This window comes from Dipteris shenzhenensis, chromosome 4, assembly GCF_047967505.1.
Source record: "Dipteris shenzhenensis isolate YYH24624 ecotype China chromosome 4, Dip_SZ_1.0, whole genome shotgun sequence".
NCBI classification, from domain to species: Eukaryota; Viridiplantae; Streptophyta; class Polypodiopsida; order Gleicheniales; family Dipteridaceae; genus Dipteris; species Dipteris shenzhenensis.
In genome coordinates this window covers 6453791-6467975 of record NC_141599.1, presented here as the reverse complement: position 1 = coordinate 6467975, position 14185 = coordinate 6453791, and the positions used below count along the sequence as shown (strand labels likewise).

General features: G+C 44.2%; 1 protein-coding gene across 1 annotated transcript in view; it reads left to right on the top strand.

The window, feature by feature from the left end:
* LOC147902387 (uncharacterized) overlaps positions 1–14185 on the top strand; it is a 151349-nt gene that overhangs the window by 18390 nt on the left and 118774 nt on the right. Inside the window, exon 3 of the mRNA XM_087373655.1 lies at positions 7812–7897. Within this exon, the coding sequence (XP_087229781.1) occupies positions 7812–7897 (86 nt within the window). The remainder of the gene's footprint in view (positions 1–7811; positions 7898–14185) is intronic.

Genomic DNA, 14185 nt, shown 5'->3' with positions numbered 1-14185 from the left:
TGCATGTACCACGCACAAAACAGAGTGCTTCAGCACTATTCCTCTCCCAAAAAAATTTGTGTGCCTGCTGTACTTTTCTGTACCTGCAGAGTACCTGCTGTACTTTCTGTCCCTGCAGTAGGCACGCTTCCCCCAAAAAAAAATCGGTCGAGTCTTTTTAGCGAAAAATCGAATGCTGTACTTGCCTGGCTCTCTACGCGCACACACGCACGTCAAAGGAGATCCAGCTGCGCGATGCCTCGAGAGGCTTAGCAGCTAGTAGCAGCTGCTATGCAGCTGCTGGCTGCTTGCTTGATGCGGCGCCTCGAGTTGCAGCTGTGCAAGGAGGCCCGCGACCCGCGTCGCCGCCCGTGCCCACGCCACAGCCCATGCCCACGCCCGCGCCCTAGCCCGCGCCCGCACTGTCGCCCTGCAGCCCGCCTTCACCCTGATCTGCTGCGCCGCCTGCGCACTGGTCTGCTGCCCTGCAGGCGAAAATGCGCCGCCGCAGTCCGTCCGTACGACTGTACGGACGACGTACGGTCGTACGGCGCTGTTCGTACGTCCGTACGGAAGGGGTTGGGAGTGAAGGGAATGGGTAGACTAGGGAGTGGAGGGGAATGGCTCTGATACCAGTTGAAATGGAGTGAAGGGGGAAGAAGAGCAAGAGAGTGAGAGTGAGAGAGAGAGACACTCTAGTGCGGGTGTGAAAGAATGATGAGCCACACCACAAACTCACTTGTGTTTTATTAGGATTAGGTTTACCCTATGACTGTCTTAAGACAGTCATAGGTGTCCTATCTTTTAATGAAGGGTTGGCAATGTGCCTTTACCCCAACACCTTTGTCGCCATCTAGCAGTACATCCTCTACACCTTGCGTGTGCCATCTGGGAGTATGGGACTTTAGGTTCTAGAGTGACCCCGAAAAGTGGGAGCGTTTCTACAAGGCTTGGCCTGCAAGTATCTTTTATGTCGTCACCAAGCGAGGTATTGGTCGGATGTATAGCCCCCACCTTGTTTGTTAGCCCTTGTTCCAAAGATTTCCTAGGCAGTGAGCTGGGTTCTTTGGAACAAAGCTGGTTTTTCTGACAGCAAGTTTGTTACTCTTTCCCCATGATTAGCGCCTTTTAGATTGCTGATTTGTATGGTTGTTTTTTTAAGCATTAATAGAAGCTCTTTTCTTTTGGGGGAAAAAAAACCATAATTCCAATCCACAAGGTAGGGGATCCATGAGCTTGGAAAACTACAAGACCATCATGATTGGGCATGTCATGGCCAAGCTTTATGCCTCAGGACTCAACACACAGGTCAGCTAGTTTGTGGAGCGTGAGGGACTCAGAGCCGCTGGACAGACATACTTTCGTACTGATCGTGTAACTGTGGAGGTGGCCAAGACCTAGGGATAGAGGGTTTACTACTGCTTTGTGATTTTCGCAAGGCTTTTGACATAGTGCCATGGGCTAGCCTCATCAGATGCCTACATGATCTAGAATATAGCCTTGACACTTTATGATAGGGCAGGCAGGGTTCGGACAATGTCTGGATGGATTGAGGAGGTCAAGAGCATGATCGGAGTCAAACAGGGTTGTCTGTTATCACCAACCTTGTATGGCCTCTACATTGAGACAGTGATTGAGACTGAGAGGTGTGGCTCATCTTTAGTTGGATCCTTGGTTCAGATTCTCCTCTATGCTGATGATGTGGTCTTAGCGACATTCGGATACTCAAACCTTTTATGAGACACATGATGCGAAGGTCAACCTTGGTAAAATTACGGATATGATCTTCCACAAGTCTTGGGCAATCACGCATAGAGAGCAGTTTACTTTTGACAGGTTGCTAGTAGAGATTATTGCATCATATATATATATATATATATATATCCATATATACATATATATTGGAGTGCTCTTTTGCAGCCCAATCTTTACGATAAGACCAGCTATGTAGGACCAATTGAGCAAGGGCTATGCCACACTTGCCAAGCCTGAGCGCTTGTGCTTCCACTCTCATTTTTAGGACCCTAGGACCGAGTCTCTTCTCTTCGACTTTTTGATCTACCATGGCAGTTCTTGCTTGGCCCGACCTATTAGAGATGGATTGGGCTTGAGTAGAGAGGCCCCAAGTTCTATTACTTGCATGGATGATTTGCAATAAACTTTCAGTCTCATGGTAGACCCTCTTAGCTGAGTTCGGAGTTGCTCCCCTCTGGCTTGATGCAACTTTTTAGATGATCACATACCTTGATCAATTAGAGATTTTGGTTCCACGACCTCAAGCCGTCGTCGGTTACCGTGGCTGGCCGTATCTGCCATCCATGATATTAGCAGCCGAGGGGGATCAGAGATGGTGGTATGCTCCGACATGCAGATGGTTTGCAAGAATTGGACATCACATGGACAGATTGCCACCATTTTAGTGTAGTCTTGAGGCCCCATCTGTTCCACTTAGTATCATGCGGCAAACCAAGTCATTTAGGAGGATCTCATACGGCTTCACATGTACAGGACTTGGTTAGCACCTAGCATGAAGCTCAGCTTTTATAGAGCATTGTCTATAGATCTCTAAGGAGGGTTTCATTGACCCGCCTGACTATGGCCAGATACATCTTCCCCATACGAGCATCTTGATCGGGCATTTTTGTGTTTCTTCTCATAGACTATGCATTGAGATTGGACATATTGAGGGTAACCCTTGGTAGGGTCGCATTTGCACTCTATGTGACATGCAGGAGGTTGAGTTGTAGGAGCACTTTGCTTTCAGATTTTGCCAAATCATTTATGAAGAATCCACATAGGGTAGTAGGATCCATTTATGAAGCTTTGGATTGTAGATCTCTAAACCATTTGACATGATTTGAGTAGGTATCAATTGACGCTTTTCCATAGTAAAGTTTGTGAACTTTGAGATGAGATCAAACTCACCTCGGTTCAGCCTTGCATCGATGCATTCAGGATTGCGCTCCTCCTTCTCACCTATGAGAGTCTCAAGTGTAAAGGATGGCGCTACGGGTATACTACCACCAGTTCTTGCTACCAAGCCCGTAACTGTGGCTTGTTTCATAGCAATCACCTTGAGTTTGGGCTGTGAATAGGTCCTTCAAGTCCTTCATAGTAGATCTTAAGGTCCGCATGTTACTTCTTTGTCTTGAGGTTATCTTCAGCGAAATCGATCTCATCACCCTCTTCTCTGCAAGGCTCTTCGAGTGGAGGTAGCTTCTTTGTGCATGCGGTTCCCTTGAGCCATGGATAGAAGAGTAGGAGAGGGGTATCAGGGTAGGAAAAGAGGGAAGAATTCTGTGAGTTGATGAGAGAATAGAGGAGGCTGGAATCTGCGGAGAATTGTGCGTTCATAAAGAGAGAGGATTTGTAGAGGTAATTTGCTGTCAAACAGGTCCACAAGATCTTACTGTAGCTTCAAGGCAATCTGCAACAGGTTTGCTGCTGGTAACTGAGGGTGCACGACCTGGAAAAATTCTCCTTGGGTTGATTCTCTATCTGCAGTATGATCAGCCTCTTAGTTCAGGTCTGTTGTTGCTATAAGTGGGCTGGTTAGAATCTGTAGGCTGCTGCCTAGAGAAGTGAAGGGTCTAGATTAGGCCAGGCCCTTTGTCCCTGAATACTAGTCCCAAAAGCGATCCTAAAGCAGAGTAAAGCTCTGCTTTGGGAAGCTTTCCCATAAGCTCTTAAAAGCAAGTGCAATCAGCAGTAGGTTCCAATCCGGTGCGCAACTCACACTTCTAGTATCTATGGCCTTAATCCTTCAGCTTCTACCAGCACCTGTCTACTACTGCAGCTATGATGGACCCCTAACCTTGCCAATCGTACATCCCTGTGCAGGTTGTCAGCAAACAATTGCACTACACATTAGCCCCTTATGCGGCTACCTGACAGGAAACCCTGCACGAACCTTTTCACAGTGTTTTAATGCAGGACAGTCCCAACAACTAATGGACAATTGCTGTTCAACCATTCAGCCTTGGTCTGGCCACTACGTGGGTGAGGTTTTACAGCAGATTTTATTGTAAGTTGATTGTTCTAACAGCCCACCCTGTATTGCAATACTCAGGTGGGTATAACCTTCAACAACCAATTAATCTACAACCTGTTTAGCAAAACAAACACCTACAGGGACCTGCAAACTGATTTCATCCAGTTTGCTGTGTTGGACAAATCATATCCAAAGAGTGTGTTTTAGTGTGTTTTACTAGGAGTTCTAGTAGTAGTTCTATGTGTGAGTGCCACATGTCATTTTGGGAGTTATCCCATATAGGTTGGTACTATGAGTGCATGTGCCTATTCTAGAAAGGCTTGTACTTCTCATGTCACATCAATGAAATCAAGCCTCAAGCTCTTTTAGCTGTGTGAGTACTTTGTCATTTCATTTTCATCATGTTTTCATTTGAGTATCATTACCTTTCTCCCTAGCCTACTCTCTCTCTCCCCCCCTCAACACCATGTTTCTAACATGGTATCAGAGGCAGGTTGGCCCTGCGCTAACCCGTCCGCCATGTCATTTGCCACATCAGCTCAAACCCTAAACCTGCTGAAACTTCTCCCATGCTGTCTCCTCCTAGTTGCCTCTTAGTCGCCTTTCCTTTTCAATCATTTGCACCTGGTTTGACCCGATTTGGTACTGGTTTGAGCCTCCACTTGCTGCTGCCTCGATTCGGGCTGTTTTGGAGCTGTAGCTGAGGACTTAGCACCATTTTTCAGACTGCAGCTGGTCTCTTACAAGGAGTCTCCGTTTATGCTGTGCTAAAGCCATTTTCGTGGAGAAACAGTCGACTGTTGATTGCTGCCACCATTAGCCTCAGCTCGCCGCCATTAAGCCTCGCCACTCCAGCTCCAACTGCACGCCGGCCTACACGCCGTGGTATTACTTCCCATGCAGCTCAGCTGGATGATGCTGCCCGCCTTCACAAAACCCTCTTCCATCATGATTTCCTTGTCTTCAAGTTCCTTGCTCGTGGAGAAGTTCAAGGGGGAAGGATTCCCAACTTGGCAAACAAAGATGCAATTGCTTCTTATGTGCGAAGGAGTTTGGAACATCATTGAGGAAGACCAATTCGATACAACTGATCAGCAACAATCCAAAGTATGGAAGCAACAGAATGCAAGAACAATTGCTCTCATTGGTCTTTGTTTGGCCGACTCCCTCATTAACCATGCGGATTTCAAGTCAACTGCTAAGGAGATTTGGGATCGCCTTGAGAGCTTATTTGGTAACAAAATCACCAACTCTAAAGTCTTTTTGAAACTCAAGTTCTATGATTTGAAAATGGAAGAGAATGAAGAGTTGAGTGATCATTTAGCAAAATTTCAGTCTCTTGTTCAACAACTCTCAAGCTTGAAAAGCCCACTTGATGATGAGGATAAAATGGATGTCGTTATGAAGAGTATGCAAGGGATACCTTGTTTTGAGCAAACCCTTGAAGTTCTACTTATTGAAAAGGACCGCCGTAATAAAGACGCCATTCTCGTCTCTGCTGGTGATCATGAATTTGCTTCTACTAGCAAATGGAAGACCAATGAAAATATTATTTGCAGATTTTGTAAAAGAAAAGGGCATGTTGAAGCTCATTGCTTCAAAAAGAAGGAACAAGAACAAGAGAAGCACCATGCCAATCTCATTGCTGAAGACCAAGTCGAACCTGAAGAGCCCCCTGAGGAGATACATGCAGCCACTGCTGAGGTTCACGGCCTCTCTTTTGCGGAACAATATGATTGGGATTCTTCGGATTTCTAGACCCTATATGATCTTTGTGTTTGAGTTGAGTCAATAAAGGCTCTTTGCCTTGAGTAGTTCCTCTAAAATGATCGTATTTGGAGTCTGCCTTGGGTTGTCCCCCAAAAATGATTATAGTGTCTTTTACTACTATGGTATGATTGTATTGACCACCGAGTTCAGAGTAAGGGGGGTGACGAGTGATGGTCTACCCTTGCCGGTTCCAAGCTGACTGAGAAGTCACTATCATAGGGGTGGTGTTCGATAGTTGGACTTTGCTCTTTGCAGTAGTGCGGTGGAGGGGGGATTGGTCTACTCCTTGCTTGTTGGGTCTGACACTCTTTGCTTTGAAGGGGGGTGTTGGAGAAATCATAGCCAAAGAGTGTGTTTAAGTGTGTTTTACTAGGAGTTCTGGTAGTAGTTCTATGTGTGAGTGTCACGTGTCACTTTGGGAGTTATCCCAGATACATTTGGTACTATGAATGTGTGTGCCTATTCTATAAAGGCTTGTATTTCTCATGTCACATCAGCCTCAAGCATGTTTTCATTTGAGTATCATTACCTCTCTCCGTAGCCTACTCTCTCTCTCTCTCTCTCTCCCCCTCAACACCATGTTTCTAACATGCTGCCTTCATGTACTAGCGAATTCATTACAGCAATACATCCATTTATTCTCAGATAACCAGCACTCCAAATTAATTCCCAGAACACTGGTGCTGCCACCCTCCACCCCCCTTCTTGCAGGTCAACATCCCCTTTCCCCTTTGGAGTTTTCTTACACAAACTGTTGCGAAACAGTCCCCTATACAGCATACTTCATGAATCACAATAATTTCTACCTCACGACACTAACAGCACCTTGCAGAAACACTTTGTACTGATGAAACACATACCTAGCACTGTTCGATTGCATACCTTGCAATAATTCCTTTGTGTTGAGGGTTGCTCTGATACCAAATTTTGAATCACCTCTGGGATCCAACCCTAAACATCGTCCAAACTACAATCAGCAAAACACAAGGATAATCTACCTCCCAGCTACCCCTGAGCACGTGGGTTAGAGATCAGACACCCACAAGCCCATGCCTATAGTTGTAGCATCCCCTACCAGGAGATCCCATTCCCAAGGAACCTTTGGCACACCATTTCGTGATCGGCCATGTAGAAGATAGGAGTCTAGGATCAAGATCCAGACCTGACCATCTAGTGATTTGTGCACACTGAAGACCAACACAATAGTCTTGGCCACTAAGAGCATTCCGCTTTATGGAAAGTGTCCTGGCCAAATATAGCCAATTGGCTCTTTGCAGCTTTGCTAGTGTTCAAGTCCTCTAGTCCCACATTAGCCCGTGTTCCTTAATCCTAGGGCCCCCTAACCTTGCTGGATTAAGTGCACTGATCCGAGGATTAGTGCCTAGGTACATAACACTGCAGGTGGTACAATGTGATCTCTGGGAGGGGTTTTAGAATAATCTTGTCCCAAAGTAATTGGCCTTTTCCACTTTTGGTCGATGGGTCCCCCTACGAGTTGGTCAAATGTTAAAGTTTTTCAACACTGCATTTTCTTCTCGAATGTGTTCAGGCTTTTTGAAATTTTAGTTCTTGTGTGAGTAGAAACTACTCGAGCTTTGAAATAGTGCTCGCTGCACAAAAGTGTACTTGAAGGCTTGCTGGTAGGTGTACCCTATATGCAAGGGATGAGACAAACCCAATGCTAATCATTCTGCAATGGAGAGATATGTTTGCTAAGCAGTGGAAAATTTGACTTAAGATACTTTGTATGATCCTAGAATTTGACTTAAGATATTTCCCATGATCTTAAATTAATCAGGTTTGAATATGGGTTATTAGGCTCTCATGATGGCAAGCGTCTGAAGTGTCAAAAGTTTCATATTGATGCAAAATATAGGAGGAATAGGAGAAGGCAAGTATGGTAGAATAGGGATTGTAATCTTGCATGTTCTGATTATGCCAATAGGATTTGTGCTGGCTTTCATGCTGTCTTAATGCCAATAGGCTTTGTACATTCAGCATCTACTGTTGTTCAGTCTTCAATAGTAGAGGACCTAATTTTGTTGCGTTGTTGCTCTCTTTACACTTGCAGGAGACTGGAAGTGAGCTTCGCTTTTTTATGGTTGATGGTGACTTCAAACGTTATGAAGGCAGATGGTACCTTCGGGCTGGGCCAAGGTTTAGAAAATGTTTATTTTTCTGTGCTAAGCTGTCATTGAAGAAATGAGATAGCTATTATCGGTTTTGGATAAAGAGCTTCATTTACTCAGCTGTCATGATGAATTTTATTGGCTCTTGTTTTAAAAGGAAACTGCTCAAATAGTTGAAGCAATAGTTCTAACGCATTGTTTAATTACTAGAATTCTTTGTTTGGGCCATTACATTTAGGGAAGCAGCTTGTATTCATTTAAGTATTATTTCCTTTTCACACATCTTAGAATGATAGAGTTCTGTAAGGAATGTGTCCTAAGAGTTGCTTCCTTCTGTATTTTGTGTTCATGTTCACCAGTCGAAAGTGTAAGGATTTGTGACAGTGGCAAGCATAAAAAGGTTCTACAGGTGTGATAAGCTTGGGAGAAAGAAACTGTTGATGCATTATGCTGTACTAGCTTGCATTTAGAAACCTGTAAAGCTTCAAACTGGGTGCAGAAGTATCCCTCTTTACTCTAAAGGAAGTTCATTGTTCAAGTCTTCTATAACCATAGACCCACTGTTGGACTGCAAAATTGTATCAATGTGAGAAGTGGGTCCTTACACGTGTTTGTCTTATGAGAAGACAGTCTGCTTTGGAGAGCATCTTGTTCTACATGAATAACAGTAGCAGGTCCTTTGTTGATCTGATTTTCTTTTTTTGCAAGAGATCAATCATCATGTGCATCTTCCTCTATCAAAGTGGCGATCACTATTGTAATTATTGTGTTGTCGTGTGGATGATTGGTCTAAGCTTAACAAGAGCTTTCATTTTTACCAAAACATGCATAAGCCTTCCACGCTAATGCCAAGTCAGATCATGTGCCATCCTTGTGGGGTCTCTAGCTTACAGTTGGCCTAAGCAGTTTCTGTTGTCAAAGGCTTCACCTATAGTCGGGTAGTTTGGAGCTATGACTTTCCTTAGTGTCGAATTTCAACATTGATTGACCTCTACCAGTTTTCCAGCTGTATACATGATTTTCAATGCATTTTCCACCATAACTGACCTGTCTTCATGTTTGACCCATGTATGGCTGCATAGTTATCATGGTTACTTCTCCATTGATGGTGCTGTAGCCCTCCCCCCTTTCTTTCCTTTTGCAGTAGTTCTATCCTGCAGTAACAACCCAGTTTCTTTTACAGATTAGAGTTTTGCCTGCTCATGCTAGCCTGCTCTTCGTTTTAAGGAGGCTGAGTTACCAGTAAGTGATTTCTAATCCAATATTGGAAAAGGTTGTGATACACTGCTGTTTTTTTGAAAAAAGGAGTATGGGCATGTTTCTTGGATTCATTTCTCTTTATTTATTTATATCAAAAGAATGCAAGAAAGTGAACCTGACCAAAATACGAAAATCTAGGATCAGTCTTGGGAGAGCCTCATACCAAGCCATGCAGAAAAGAAATGAGGTTATCGTAATCAATCTAGAGAGTGGAAATGCCATGAAGGTTCTGTAGTGGTATTGTGAAAAATAAACTATGGTCCAACTTTCTCACAACAGAAGCTCTCCAAGCCATTGCAGATATGAGGATACCTGAATCCTGGCCCAATTGGCCATGAGGGCTTGCATAATGTCTTGCCAGGTAATTGAGAGTAACTGAGAGGCAAAATTCTAAGTCCCAGCTATAGCCTCTGTGCATCTGGATCTCCATAAATCTACAATGCAGCGAGACTGTTAATAATCTATCAGGTTCAGTCGAAAAGGGAGAGTGAGGTCTATGCATAGATATTGGTACTGCATCTAGGGTGATAAGCTGAGGGATTCCTCTCTGGATCAAAATGGCTGTGTTCGAATCTACTCCATAAAGTACGTGAGAACTTATTGTGTTAGTGAGGCCATAGAAACCCAAGTGATGTAGTAAGTACCCCTCTGTCAGAGAATAGAGGTATGAATCACTCTAACCTCACATGCAGCGGAATGAACTAATGAACTCTGTCCAATTACTCTAGATGCACTTGCAAAGAGTTAGCCTCCCTATAGAAAATAGAAGAGAAGAAGAGAGAGAGAGAACTCAGACTTTTATTCATCCACTGATGTGGGGAACAGCTTACAACAGAGCTCAAGGCTTCCAACAAAGGGGCTGGGCAAAAAACAGTAATCAGGGTGATTACTATGCTGATCTCACAATAGTAGAGCATTCCAAACACTCAGGTCCATGCTGCCAAGATGTAGAGGCTTCAGTGTTGCTATTGGATGCAATGAGGAGTGAGGACTATTTATAGGCACTTGGACCTGCTCTAACCTAGCCGACTGGACCTGTAAAGAACCTGACCAGATCTGTTAACCATACCAACCTGCACTGACCTGTTGGAATAGGATTGGTCATATGATCACCTGTAAGTATCAAGTCAGCAACATAAAAGATTACCATGTACCTTTTCCCCTCTCCGAGAAGAGAGACAGATTAGCATCCGACAGACTTTGACTCAACCCACTTTTGTTGAAGAAGTCGTTGATGTGCGCAGGAAGAGGTAGCTGACATGAGGGCAGAGTGGATCAGTGCCTTGTATTTGTCCAAACTCCCATCAGATTTGTATTTGTATTTGTCAAACCCCCACCAGATTTGAACTTAACCTTGTGCACCCACGTAGTACAAATCACCTTCCCCTTGAAAGGTATGCCCACTAAGTCCCAGGTGCCATTCTTCAAAATATCTTCCATTTCAGCCTTCATGGCTGCGTGCAATTCTGGTATATCTTTCGCCTCCTCAAGGCTCAAAAGAGCTTGGCTCATCAATCTGGGCCACCAATGCATAATTCACAGTAGGATTTCGCCAAATTTGGTGAGATTTCCTCACCCCAGAACTTGACTTAGGTAGTTCTGTCACTCGAGACTGTTATAGTGTCTCATATAGACCGTGGAAGCTGCTTCTCTGTTGTTGGCGGTTTCTTAGGTGGATCTGATGCTTCTGGTGCCTCTTGCTACGCCTCTGACTTCTTAGGCTCCTCATCCCGGTGGGAGTTCTTTTCGAGCTTCTTGTGTTCTGGCTGTAACTCCGTCTCCTCAAAGACAACATTCTTGTTGATAAGGATATGTTTCTTGTCCGGGTCAAAGAGACGATATGCTTTCGACTCCTCACTCTACCCGATAAACATACACTTCCGGCTCCTGAAATTCGGCTTCTTTCTTTCATTCTTATGCACATGTACATAGGCGTTAGAACCAAAAACCTTTAAATGTGAGCATTATAACAAAAAACCTTTAAATGTGAAATAATAGGTTTCTTACCATCATAGACTTCATAAATTGTCATGTCTTCAACTTCCTTTGTCTTTGGGGCGGTTCAAGATGTGCATGGTTGTATAACGGCTCACTCCGATAGGCCTTTGAGAGGTTCTTTCCCTCATCATGGCCAATCCCATTTCCACTATGACACGGTTCTTTCTTTTTGCAACCCCGTTCTGTTGAGATGCACAGGCTGTTTTAAGCTGTCTTTTGATTTCCATTTATCTTATGAATGCTTCTAAAGTAAACTCCCCCCCCTCTCAGTGCGGAATATCTTCAAAACCTTCCCCGTATCCTTTTCTACCTTCCTTGAATTTATCAAATGCCTGAGACTTCTTGGCCAGGCAGTGTACCCAAGCCATGCGTCTACAATCATCAATGAAAGTCAGAAAGTAGCGAGACGTTACAAATGAGTATGCATAGATTGGAGTGCATGATCTCCAGCAGGGCTTTGGCTCTCGATGTGGCTTCCTTCAGGAATGGTTCTCGGTGTTGCTTGCCCTCCAAGCAAGCCCTGCAGACTCCATCCATTTCTGCAATTGCTAGAAGTCCATTCATCATGTTTCCCTTTTGCATCTCTAACAAGATCCTGTAGTGAATATGACCAAATCTCTCATGCGACAGCTTGGAGCCTCCTTTGGCACCATGGACCAATAGGGCATTTATCTTGTACAGCCCATTCTCTTCAACTCTTTTAGCCACAATCTCTCTGGTCTCTTTGGATGTTACCAAGGCTTCCTTGTCATCAAACTCTACCGTCATCCCGTTTTCAGCCATTTGGCTCATAGATAGTAAGTTCTTACAAAGATCAAGCTCATAGAGAACACGAGATTTCCTTCTCGTCTCCCAAGTTTGTCATGAATGGAGTGCTGCCAATACCCTTCACAGGGCATGTCTTGTTGTCCCCCACCATCACCTTTGAGTTTGGGTGTGTAAGCTTCATGGCTTTGAACCATGCTTTCTTGTTGGACATATGTTGTGACCCTCTGCTGTCTACATACCAGTCTTTGTTGCCTTCAGTCACCGCATGAGTTGAGCAATGCTCAATGACCATGAAAAGATCTCATGTAGTCATATTGGCTGATTGGGATTTGAAGTCCTCCTTGGGCTTGGACTCCTTCCTCCTCTCCTAATCTGCCTTCTTCTTCCAGTAGTCCTTTGCGAAGTGGCTAAGCTTCTCGCAGTAGAAACACTTCTTGTCATGGTTTCTTTACTTGTTTTCTACATCACCTGACTTGTTACCCTTGGATTCATCTTTAGCATTTCCCCTCCTGGAATTTCCTTTGTCCTTTGCCAAAAATGCCTTTTCATTGTTGTTTGTTGTAGAGTTTCTCCCTAGCCTCCTCCTGGAGCAGCAAGGGGCCGAGTTCCTCGAATGTCAGAGGGATGGTCCTCTCTCTTGTTGTCACGGTAGACATGAAGCTCATGAAACTCCTCGGAAGGATCCCAAGCATCAGCAGTGCTAGTTGGCTTGAGTGCACTTTCTGACCAACCTGAAGCGAGCTGATCTTGCACCACCTTTGCCTTCGTGAGATGGTCATGTACTTGATCCCCTTCCTCCATGTTCATGTTGAATAGCTGGTGCTAGAGAGATAGGATTTTGGATGTGTTGTCTTATTCATATAAACCCTTCAGAGATAGGATTCTGGATGTGTTGTCTTATTCATATAAATCCTTCAGAGTTGTCCATGCCTCACATGACGTCTCAATAGTCTGAATACATGCAATTATAGAATCTGATGTTGTCCCTACGATCTGTGCAAGATATTGGGTGTCTTTGTCCTCCTATGCTTCGAGCTCATCTCGATCTATAGCCATCGTAATCTTTCCATGGGTTTTGGATCCACCCATGTTGTGATCTTCCAAAGCTTTCTAGCCACCAGATATTACGGATCTTCAGTTTGCAGATGAGATAGTTTGTCCCATCAAGCTTCTCAGAAATTTGGAGTCGTCATAGGAGTGGTTGTGGAAGCAACAGTAACCAAAGGAATGGAAGGAGCAGCGGAAGTAGACATCGCTTCTAAAATCACAGAGAAATACAACGAATCTTGCTGTAGCAACCAAACAGGCTCGACACACCTTTCCTCGAATTGGGATAGCCTTCGAGCTTGGAGGGACTCCTTGCTTTGAGTGAAAATAGAAGTTCCAATGTTGGCTCTGATACCATGTCAGAGGTTAGAGGTATGAATCACTCAAACTTCACATGCAATGGAATGTACTAATGAACTCTTTCCAATCACTCAGATGCACTCACTACAGAAAGTAGACAGCAGATAGAAGAGGAGAGAGAGAGAGAGAGAGAGAGAGAGAGAGAGAGAGTATTAATGTCCACGGAAGACCAACAGGTCTATGGGACAACAAAAAAACCATTTAGTACATCTGCTTTAAGGAGGGCACATGGCAGCTCCCAGGGAGTGCAAAAGCAACCCCAATTATTTAGAGTACCTACATAATAGTCTGAAAGAGTAATCAGCCATACATCAGTTTAGGACTGAGAGTCTTTCTCTTTGATTAGTGCTATGCCTTCATGGAGTGCAAAAGCAACCCCAATTATTTAGAGTACCTACATAATAGTCTGAAAGAGTAATCAGCCATACATCAGTTTAGGACTGAGAGTCTCTCTTTGATTAGTGCTATGCCTTCATGGTAAACTGCCCATTTTCCATCCTTCCTAGCAGCCCTAACTTCAGCTAATTCCGTTGCCTTATTCTTCAATTGAGCTCGTGTAAGTTCCTATATCTTGGTCCCTTTCAACTTGTAAGATTGTCGAAGAAGCTTGATTTGCAAATATCACAACTTAAGTGTAAGGATAGCATGTCCTCTGGAGTGCCGGATATGAGTTGCTCCGTCAGCATCATCATCGTCATCATTATCATCATCAACCTTCCATTCAATATTAGGCATGGCTGCTTTGACACGTGCTAAAGTCTCATTGAAAGAGTCATCATCTTTGAACCATCCTTCCGGGAGCCCCCCCACTCTAATCTTCAATGCATTATCGCATCTGGCTTCGTGTTTTTTGATCTCTTCTTGGATATCAGTCTTGTTTGCC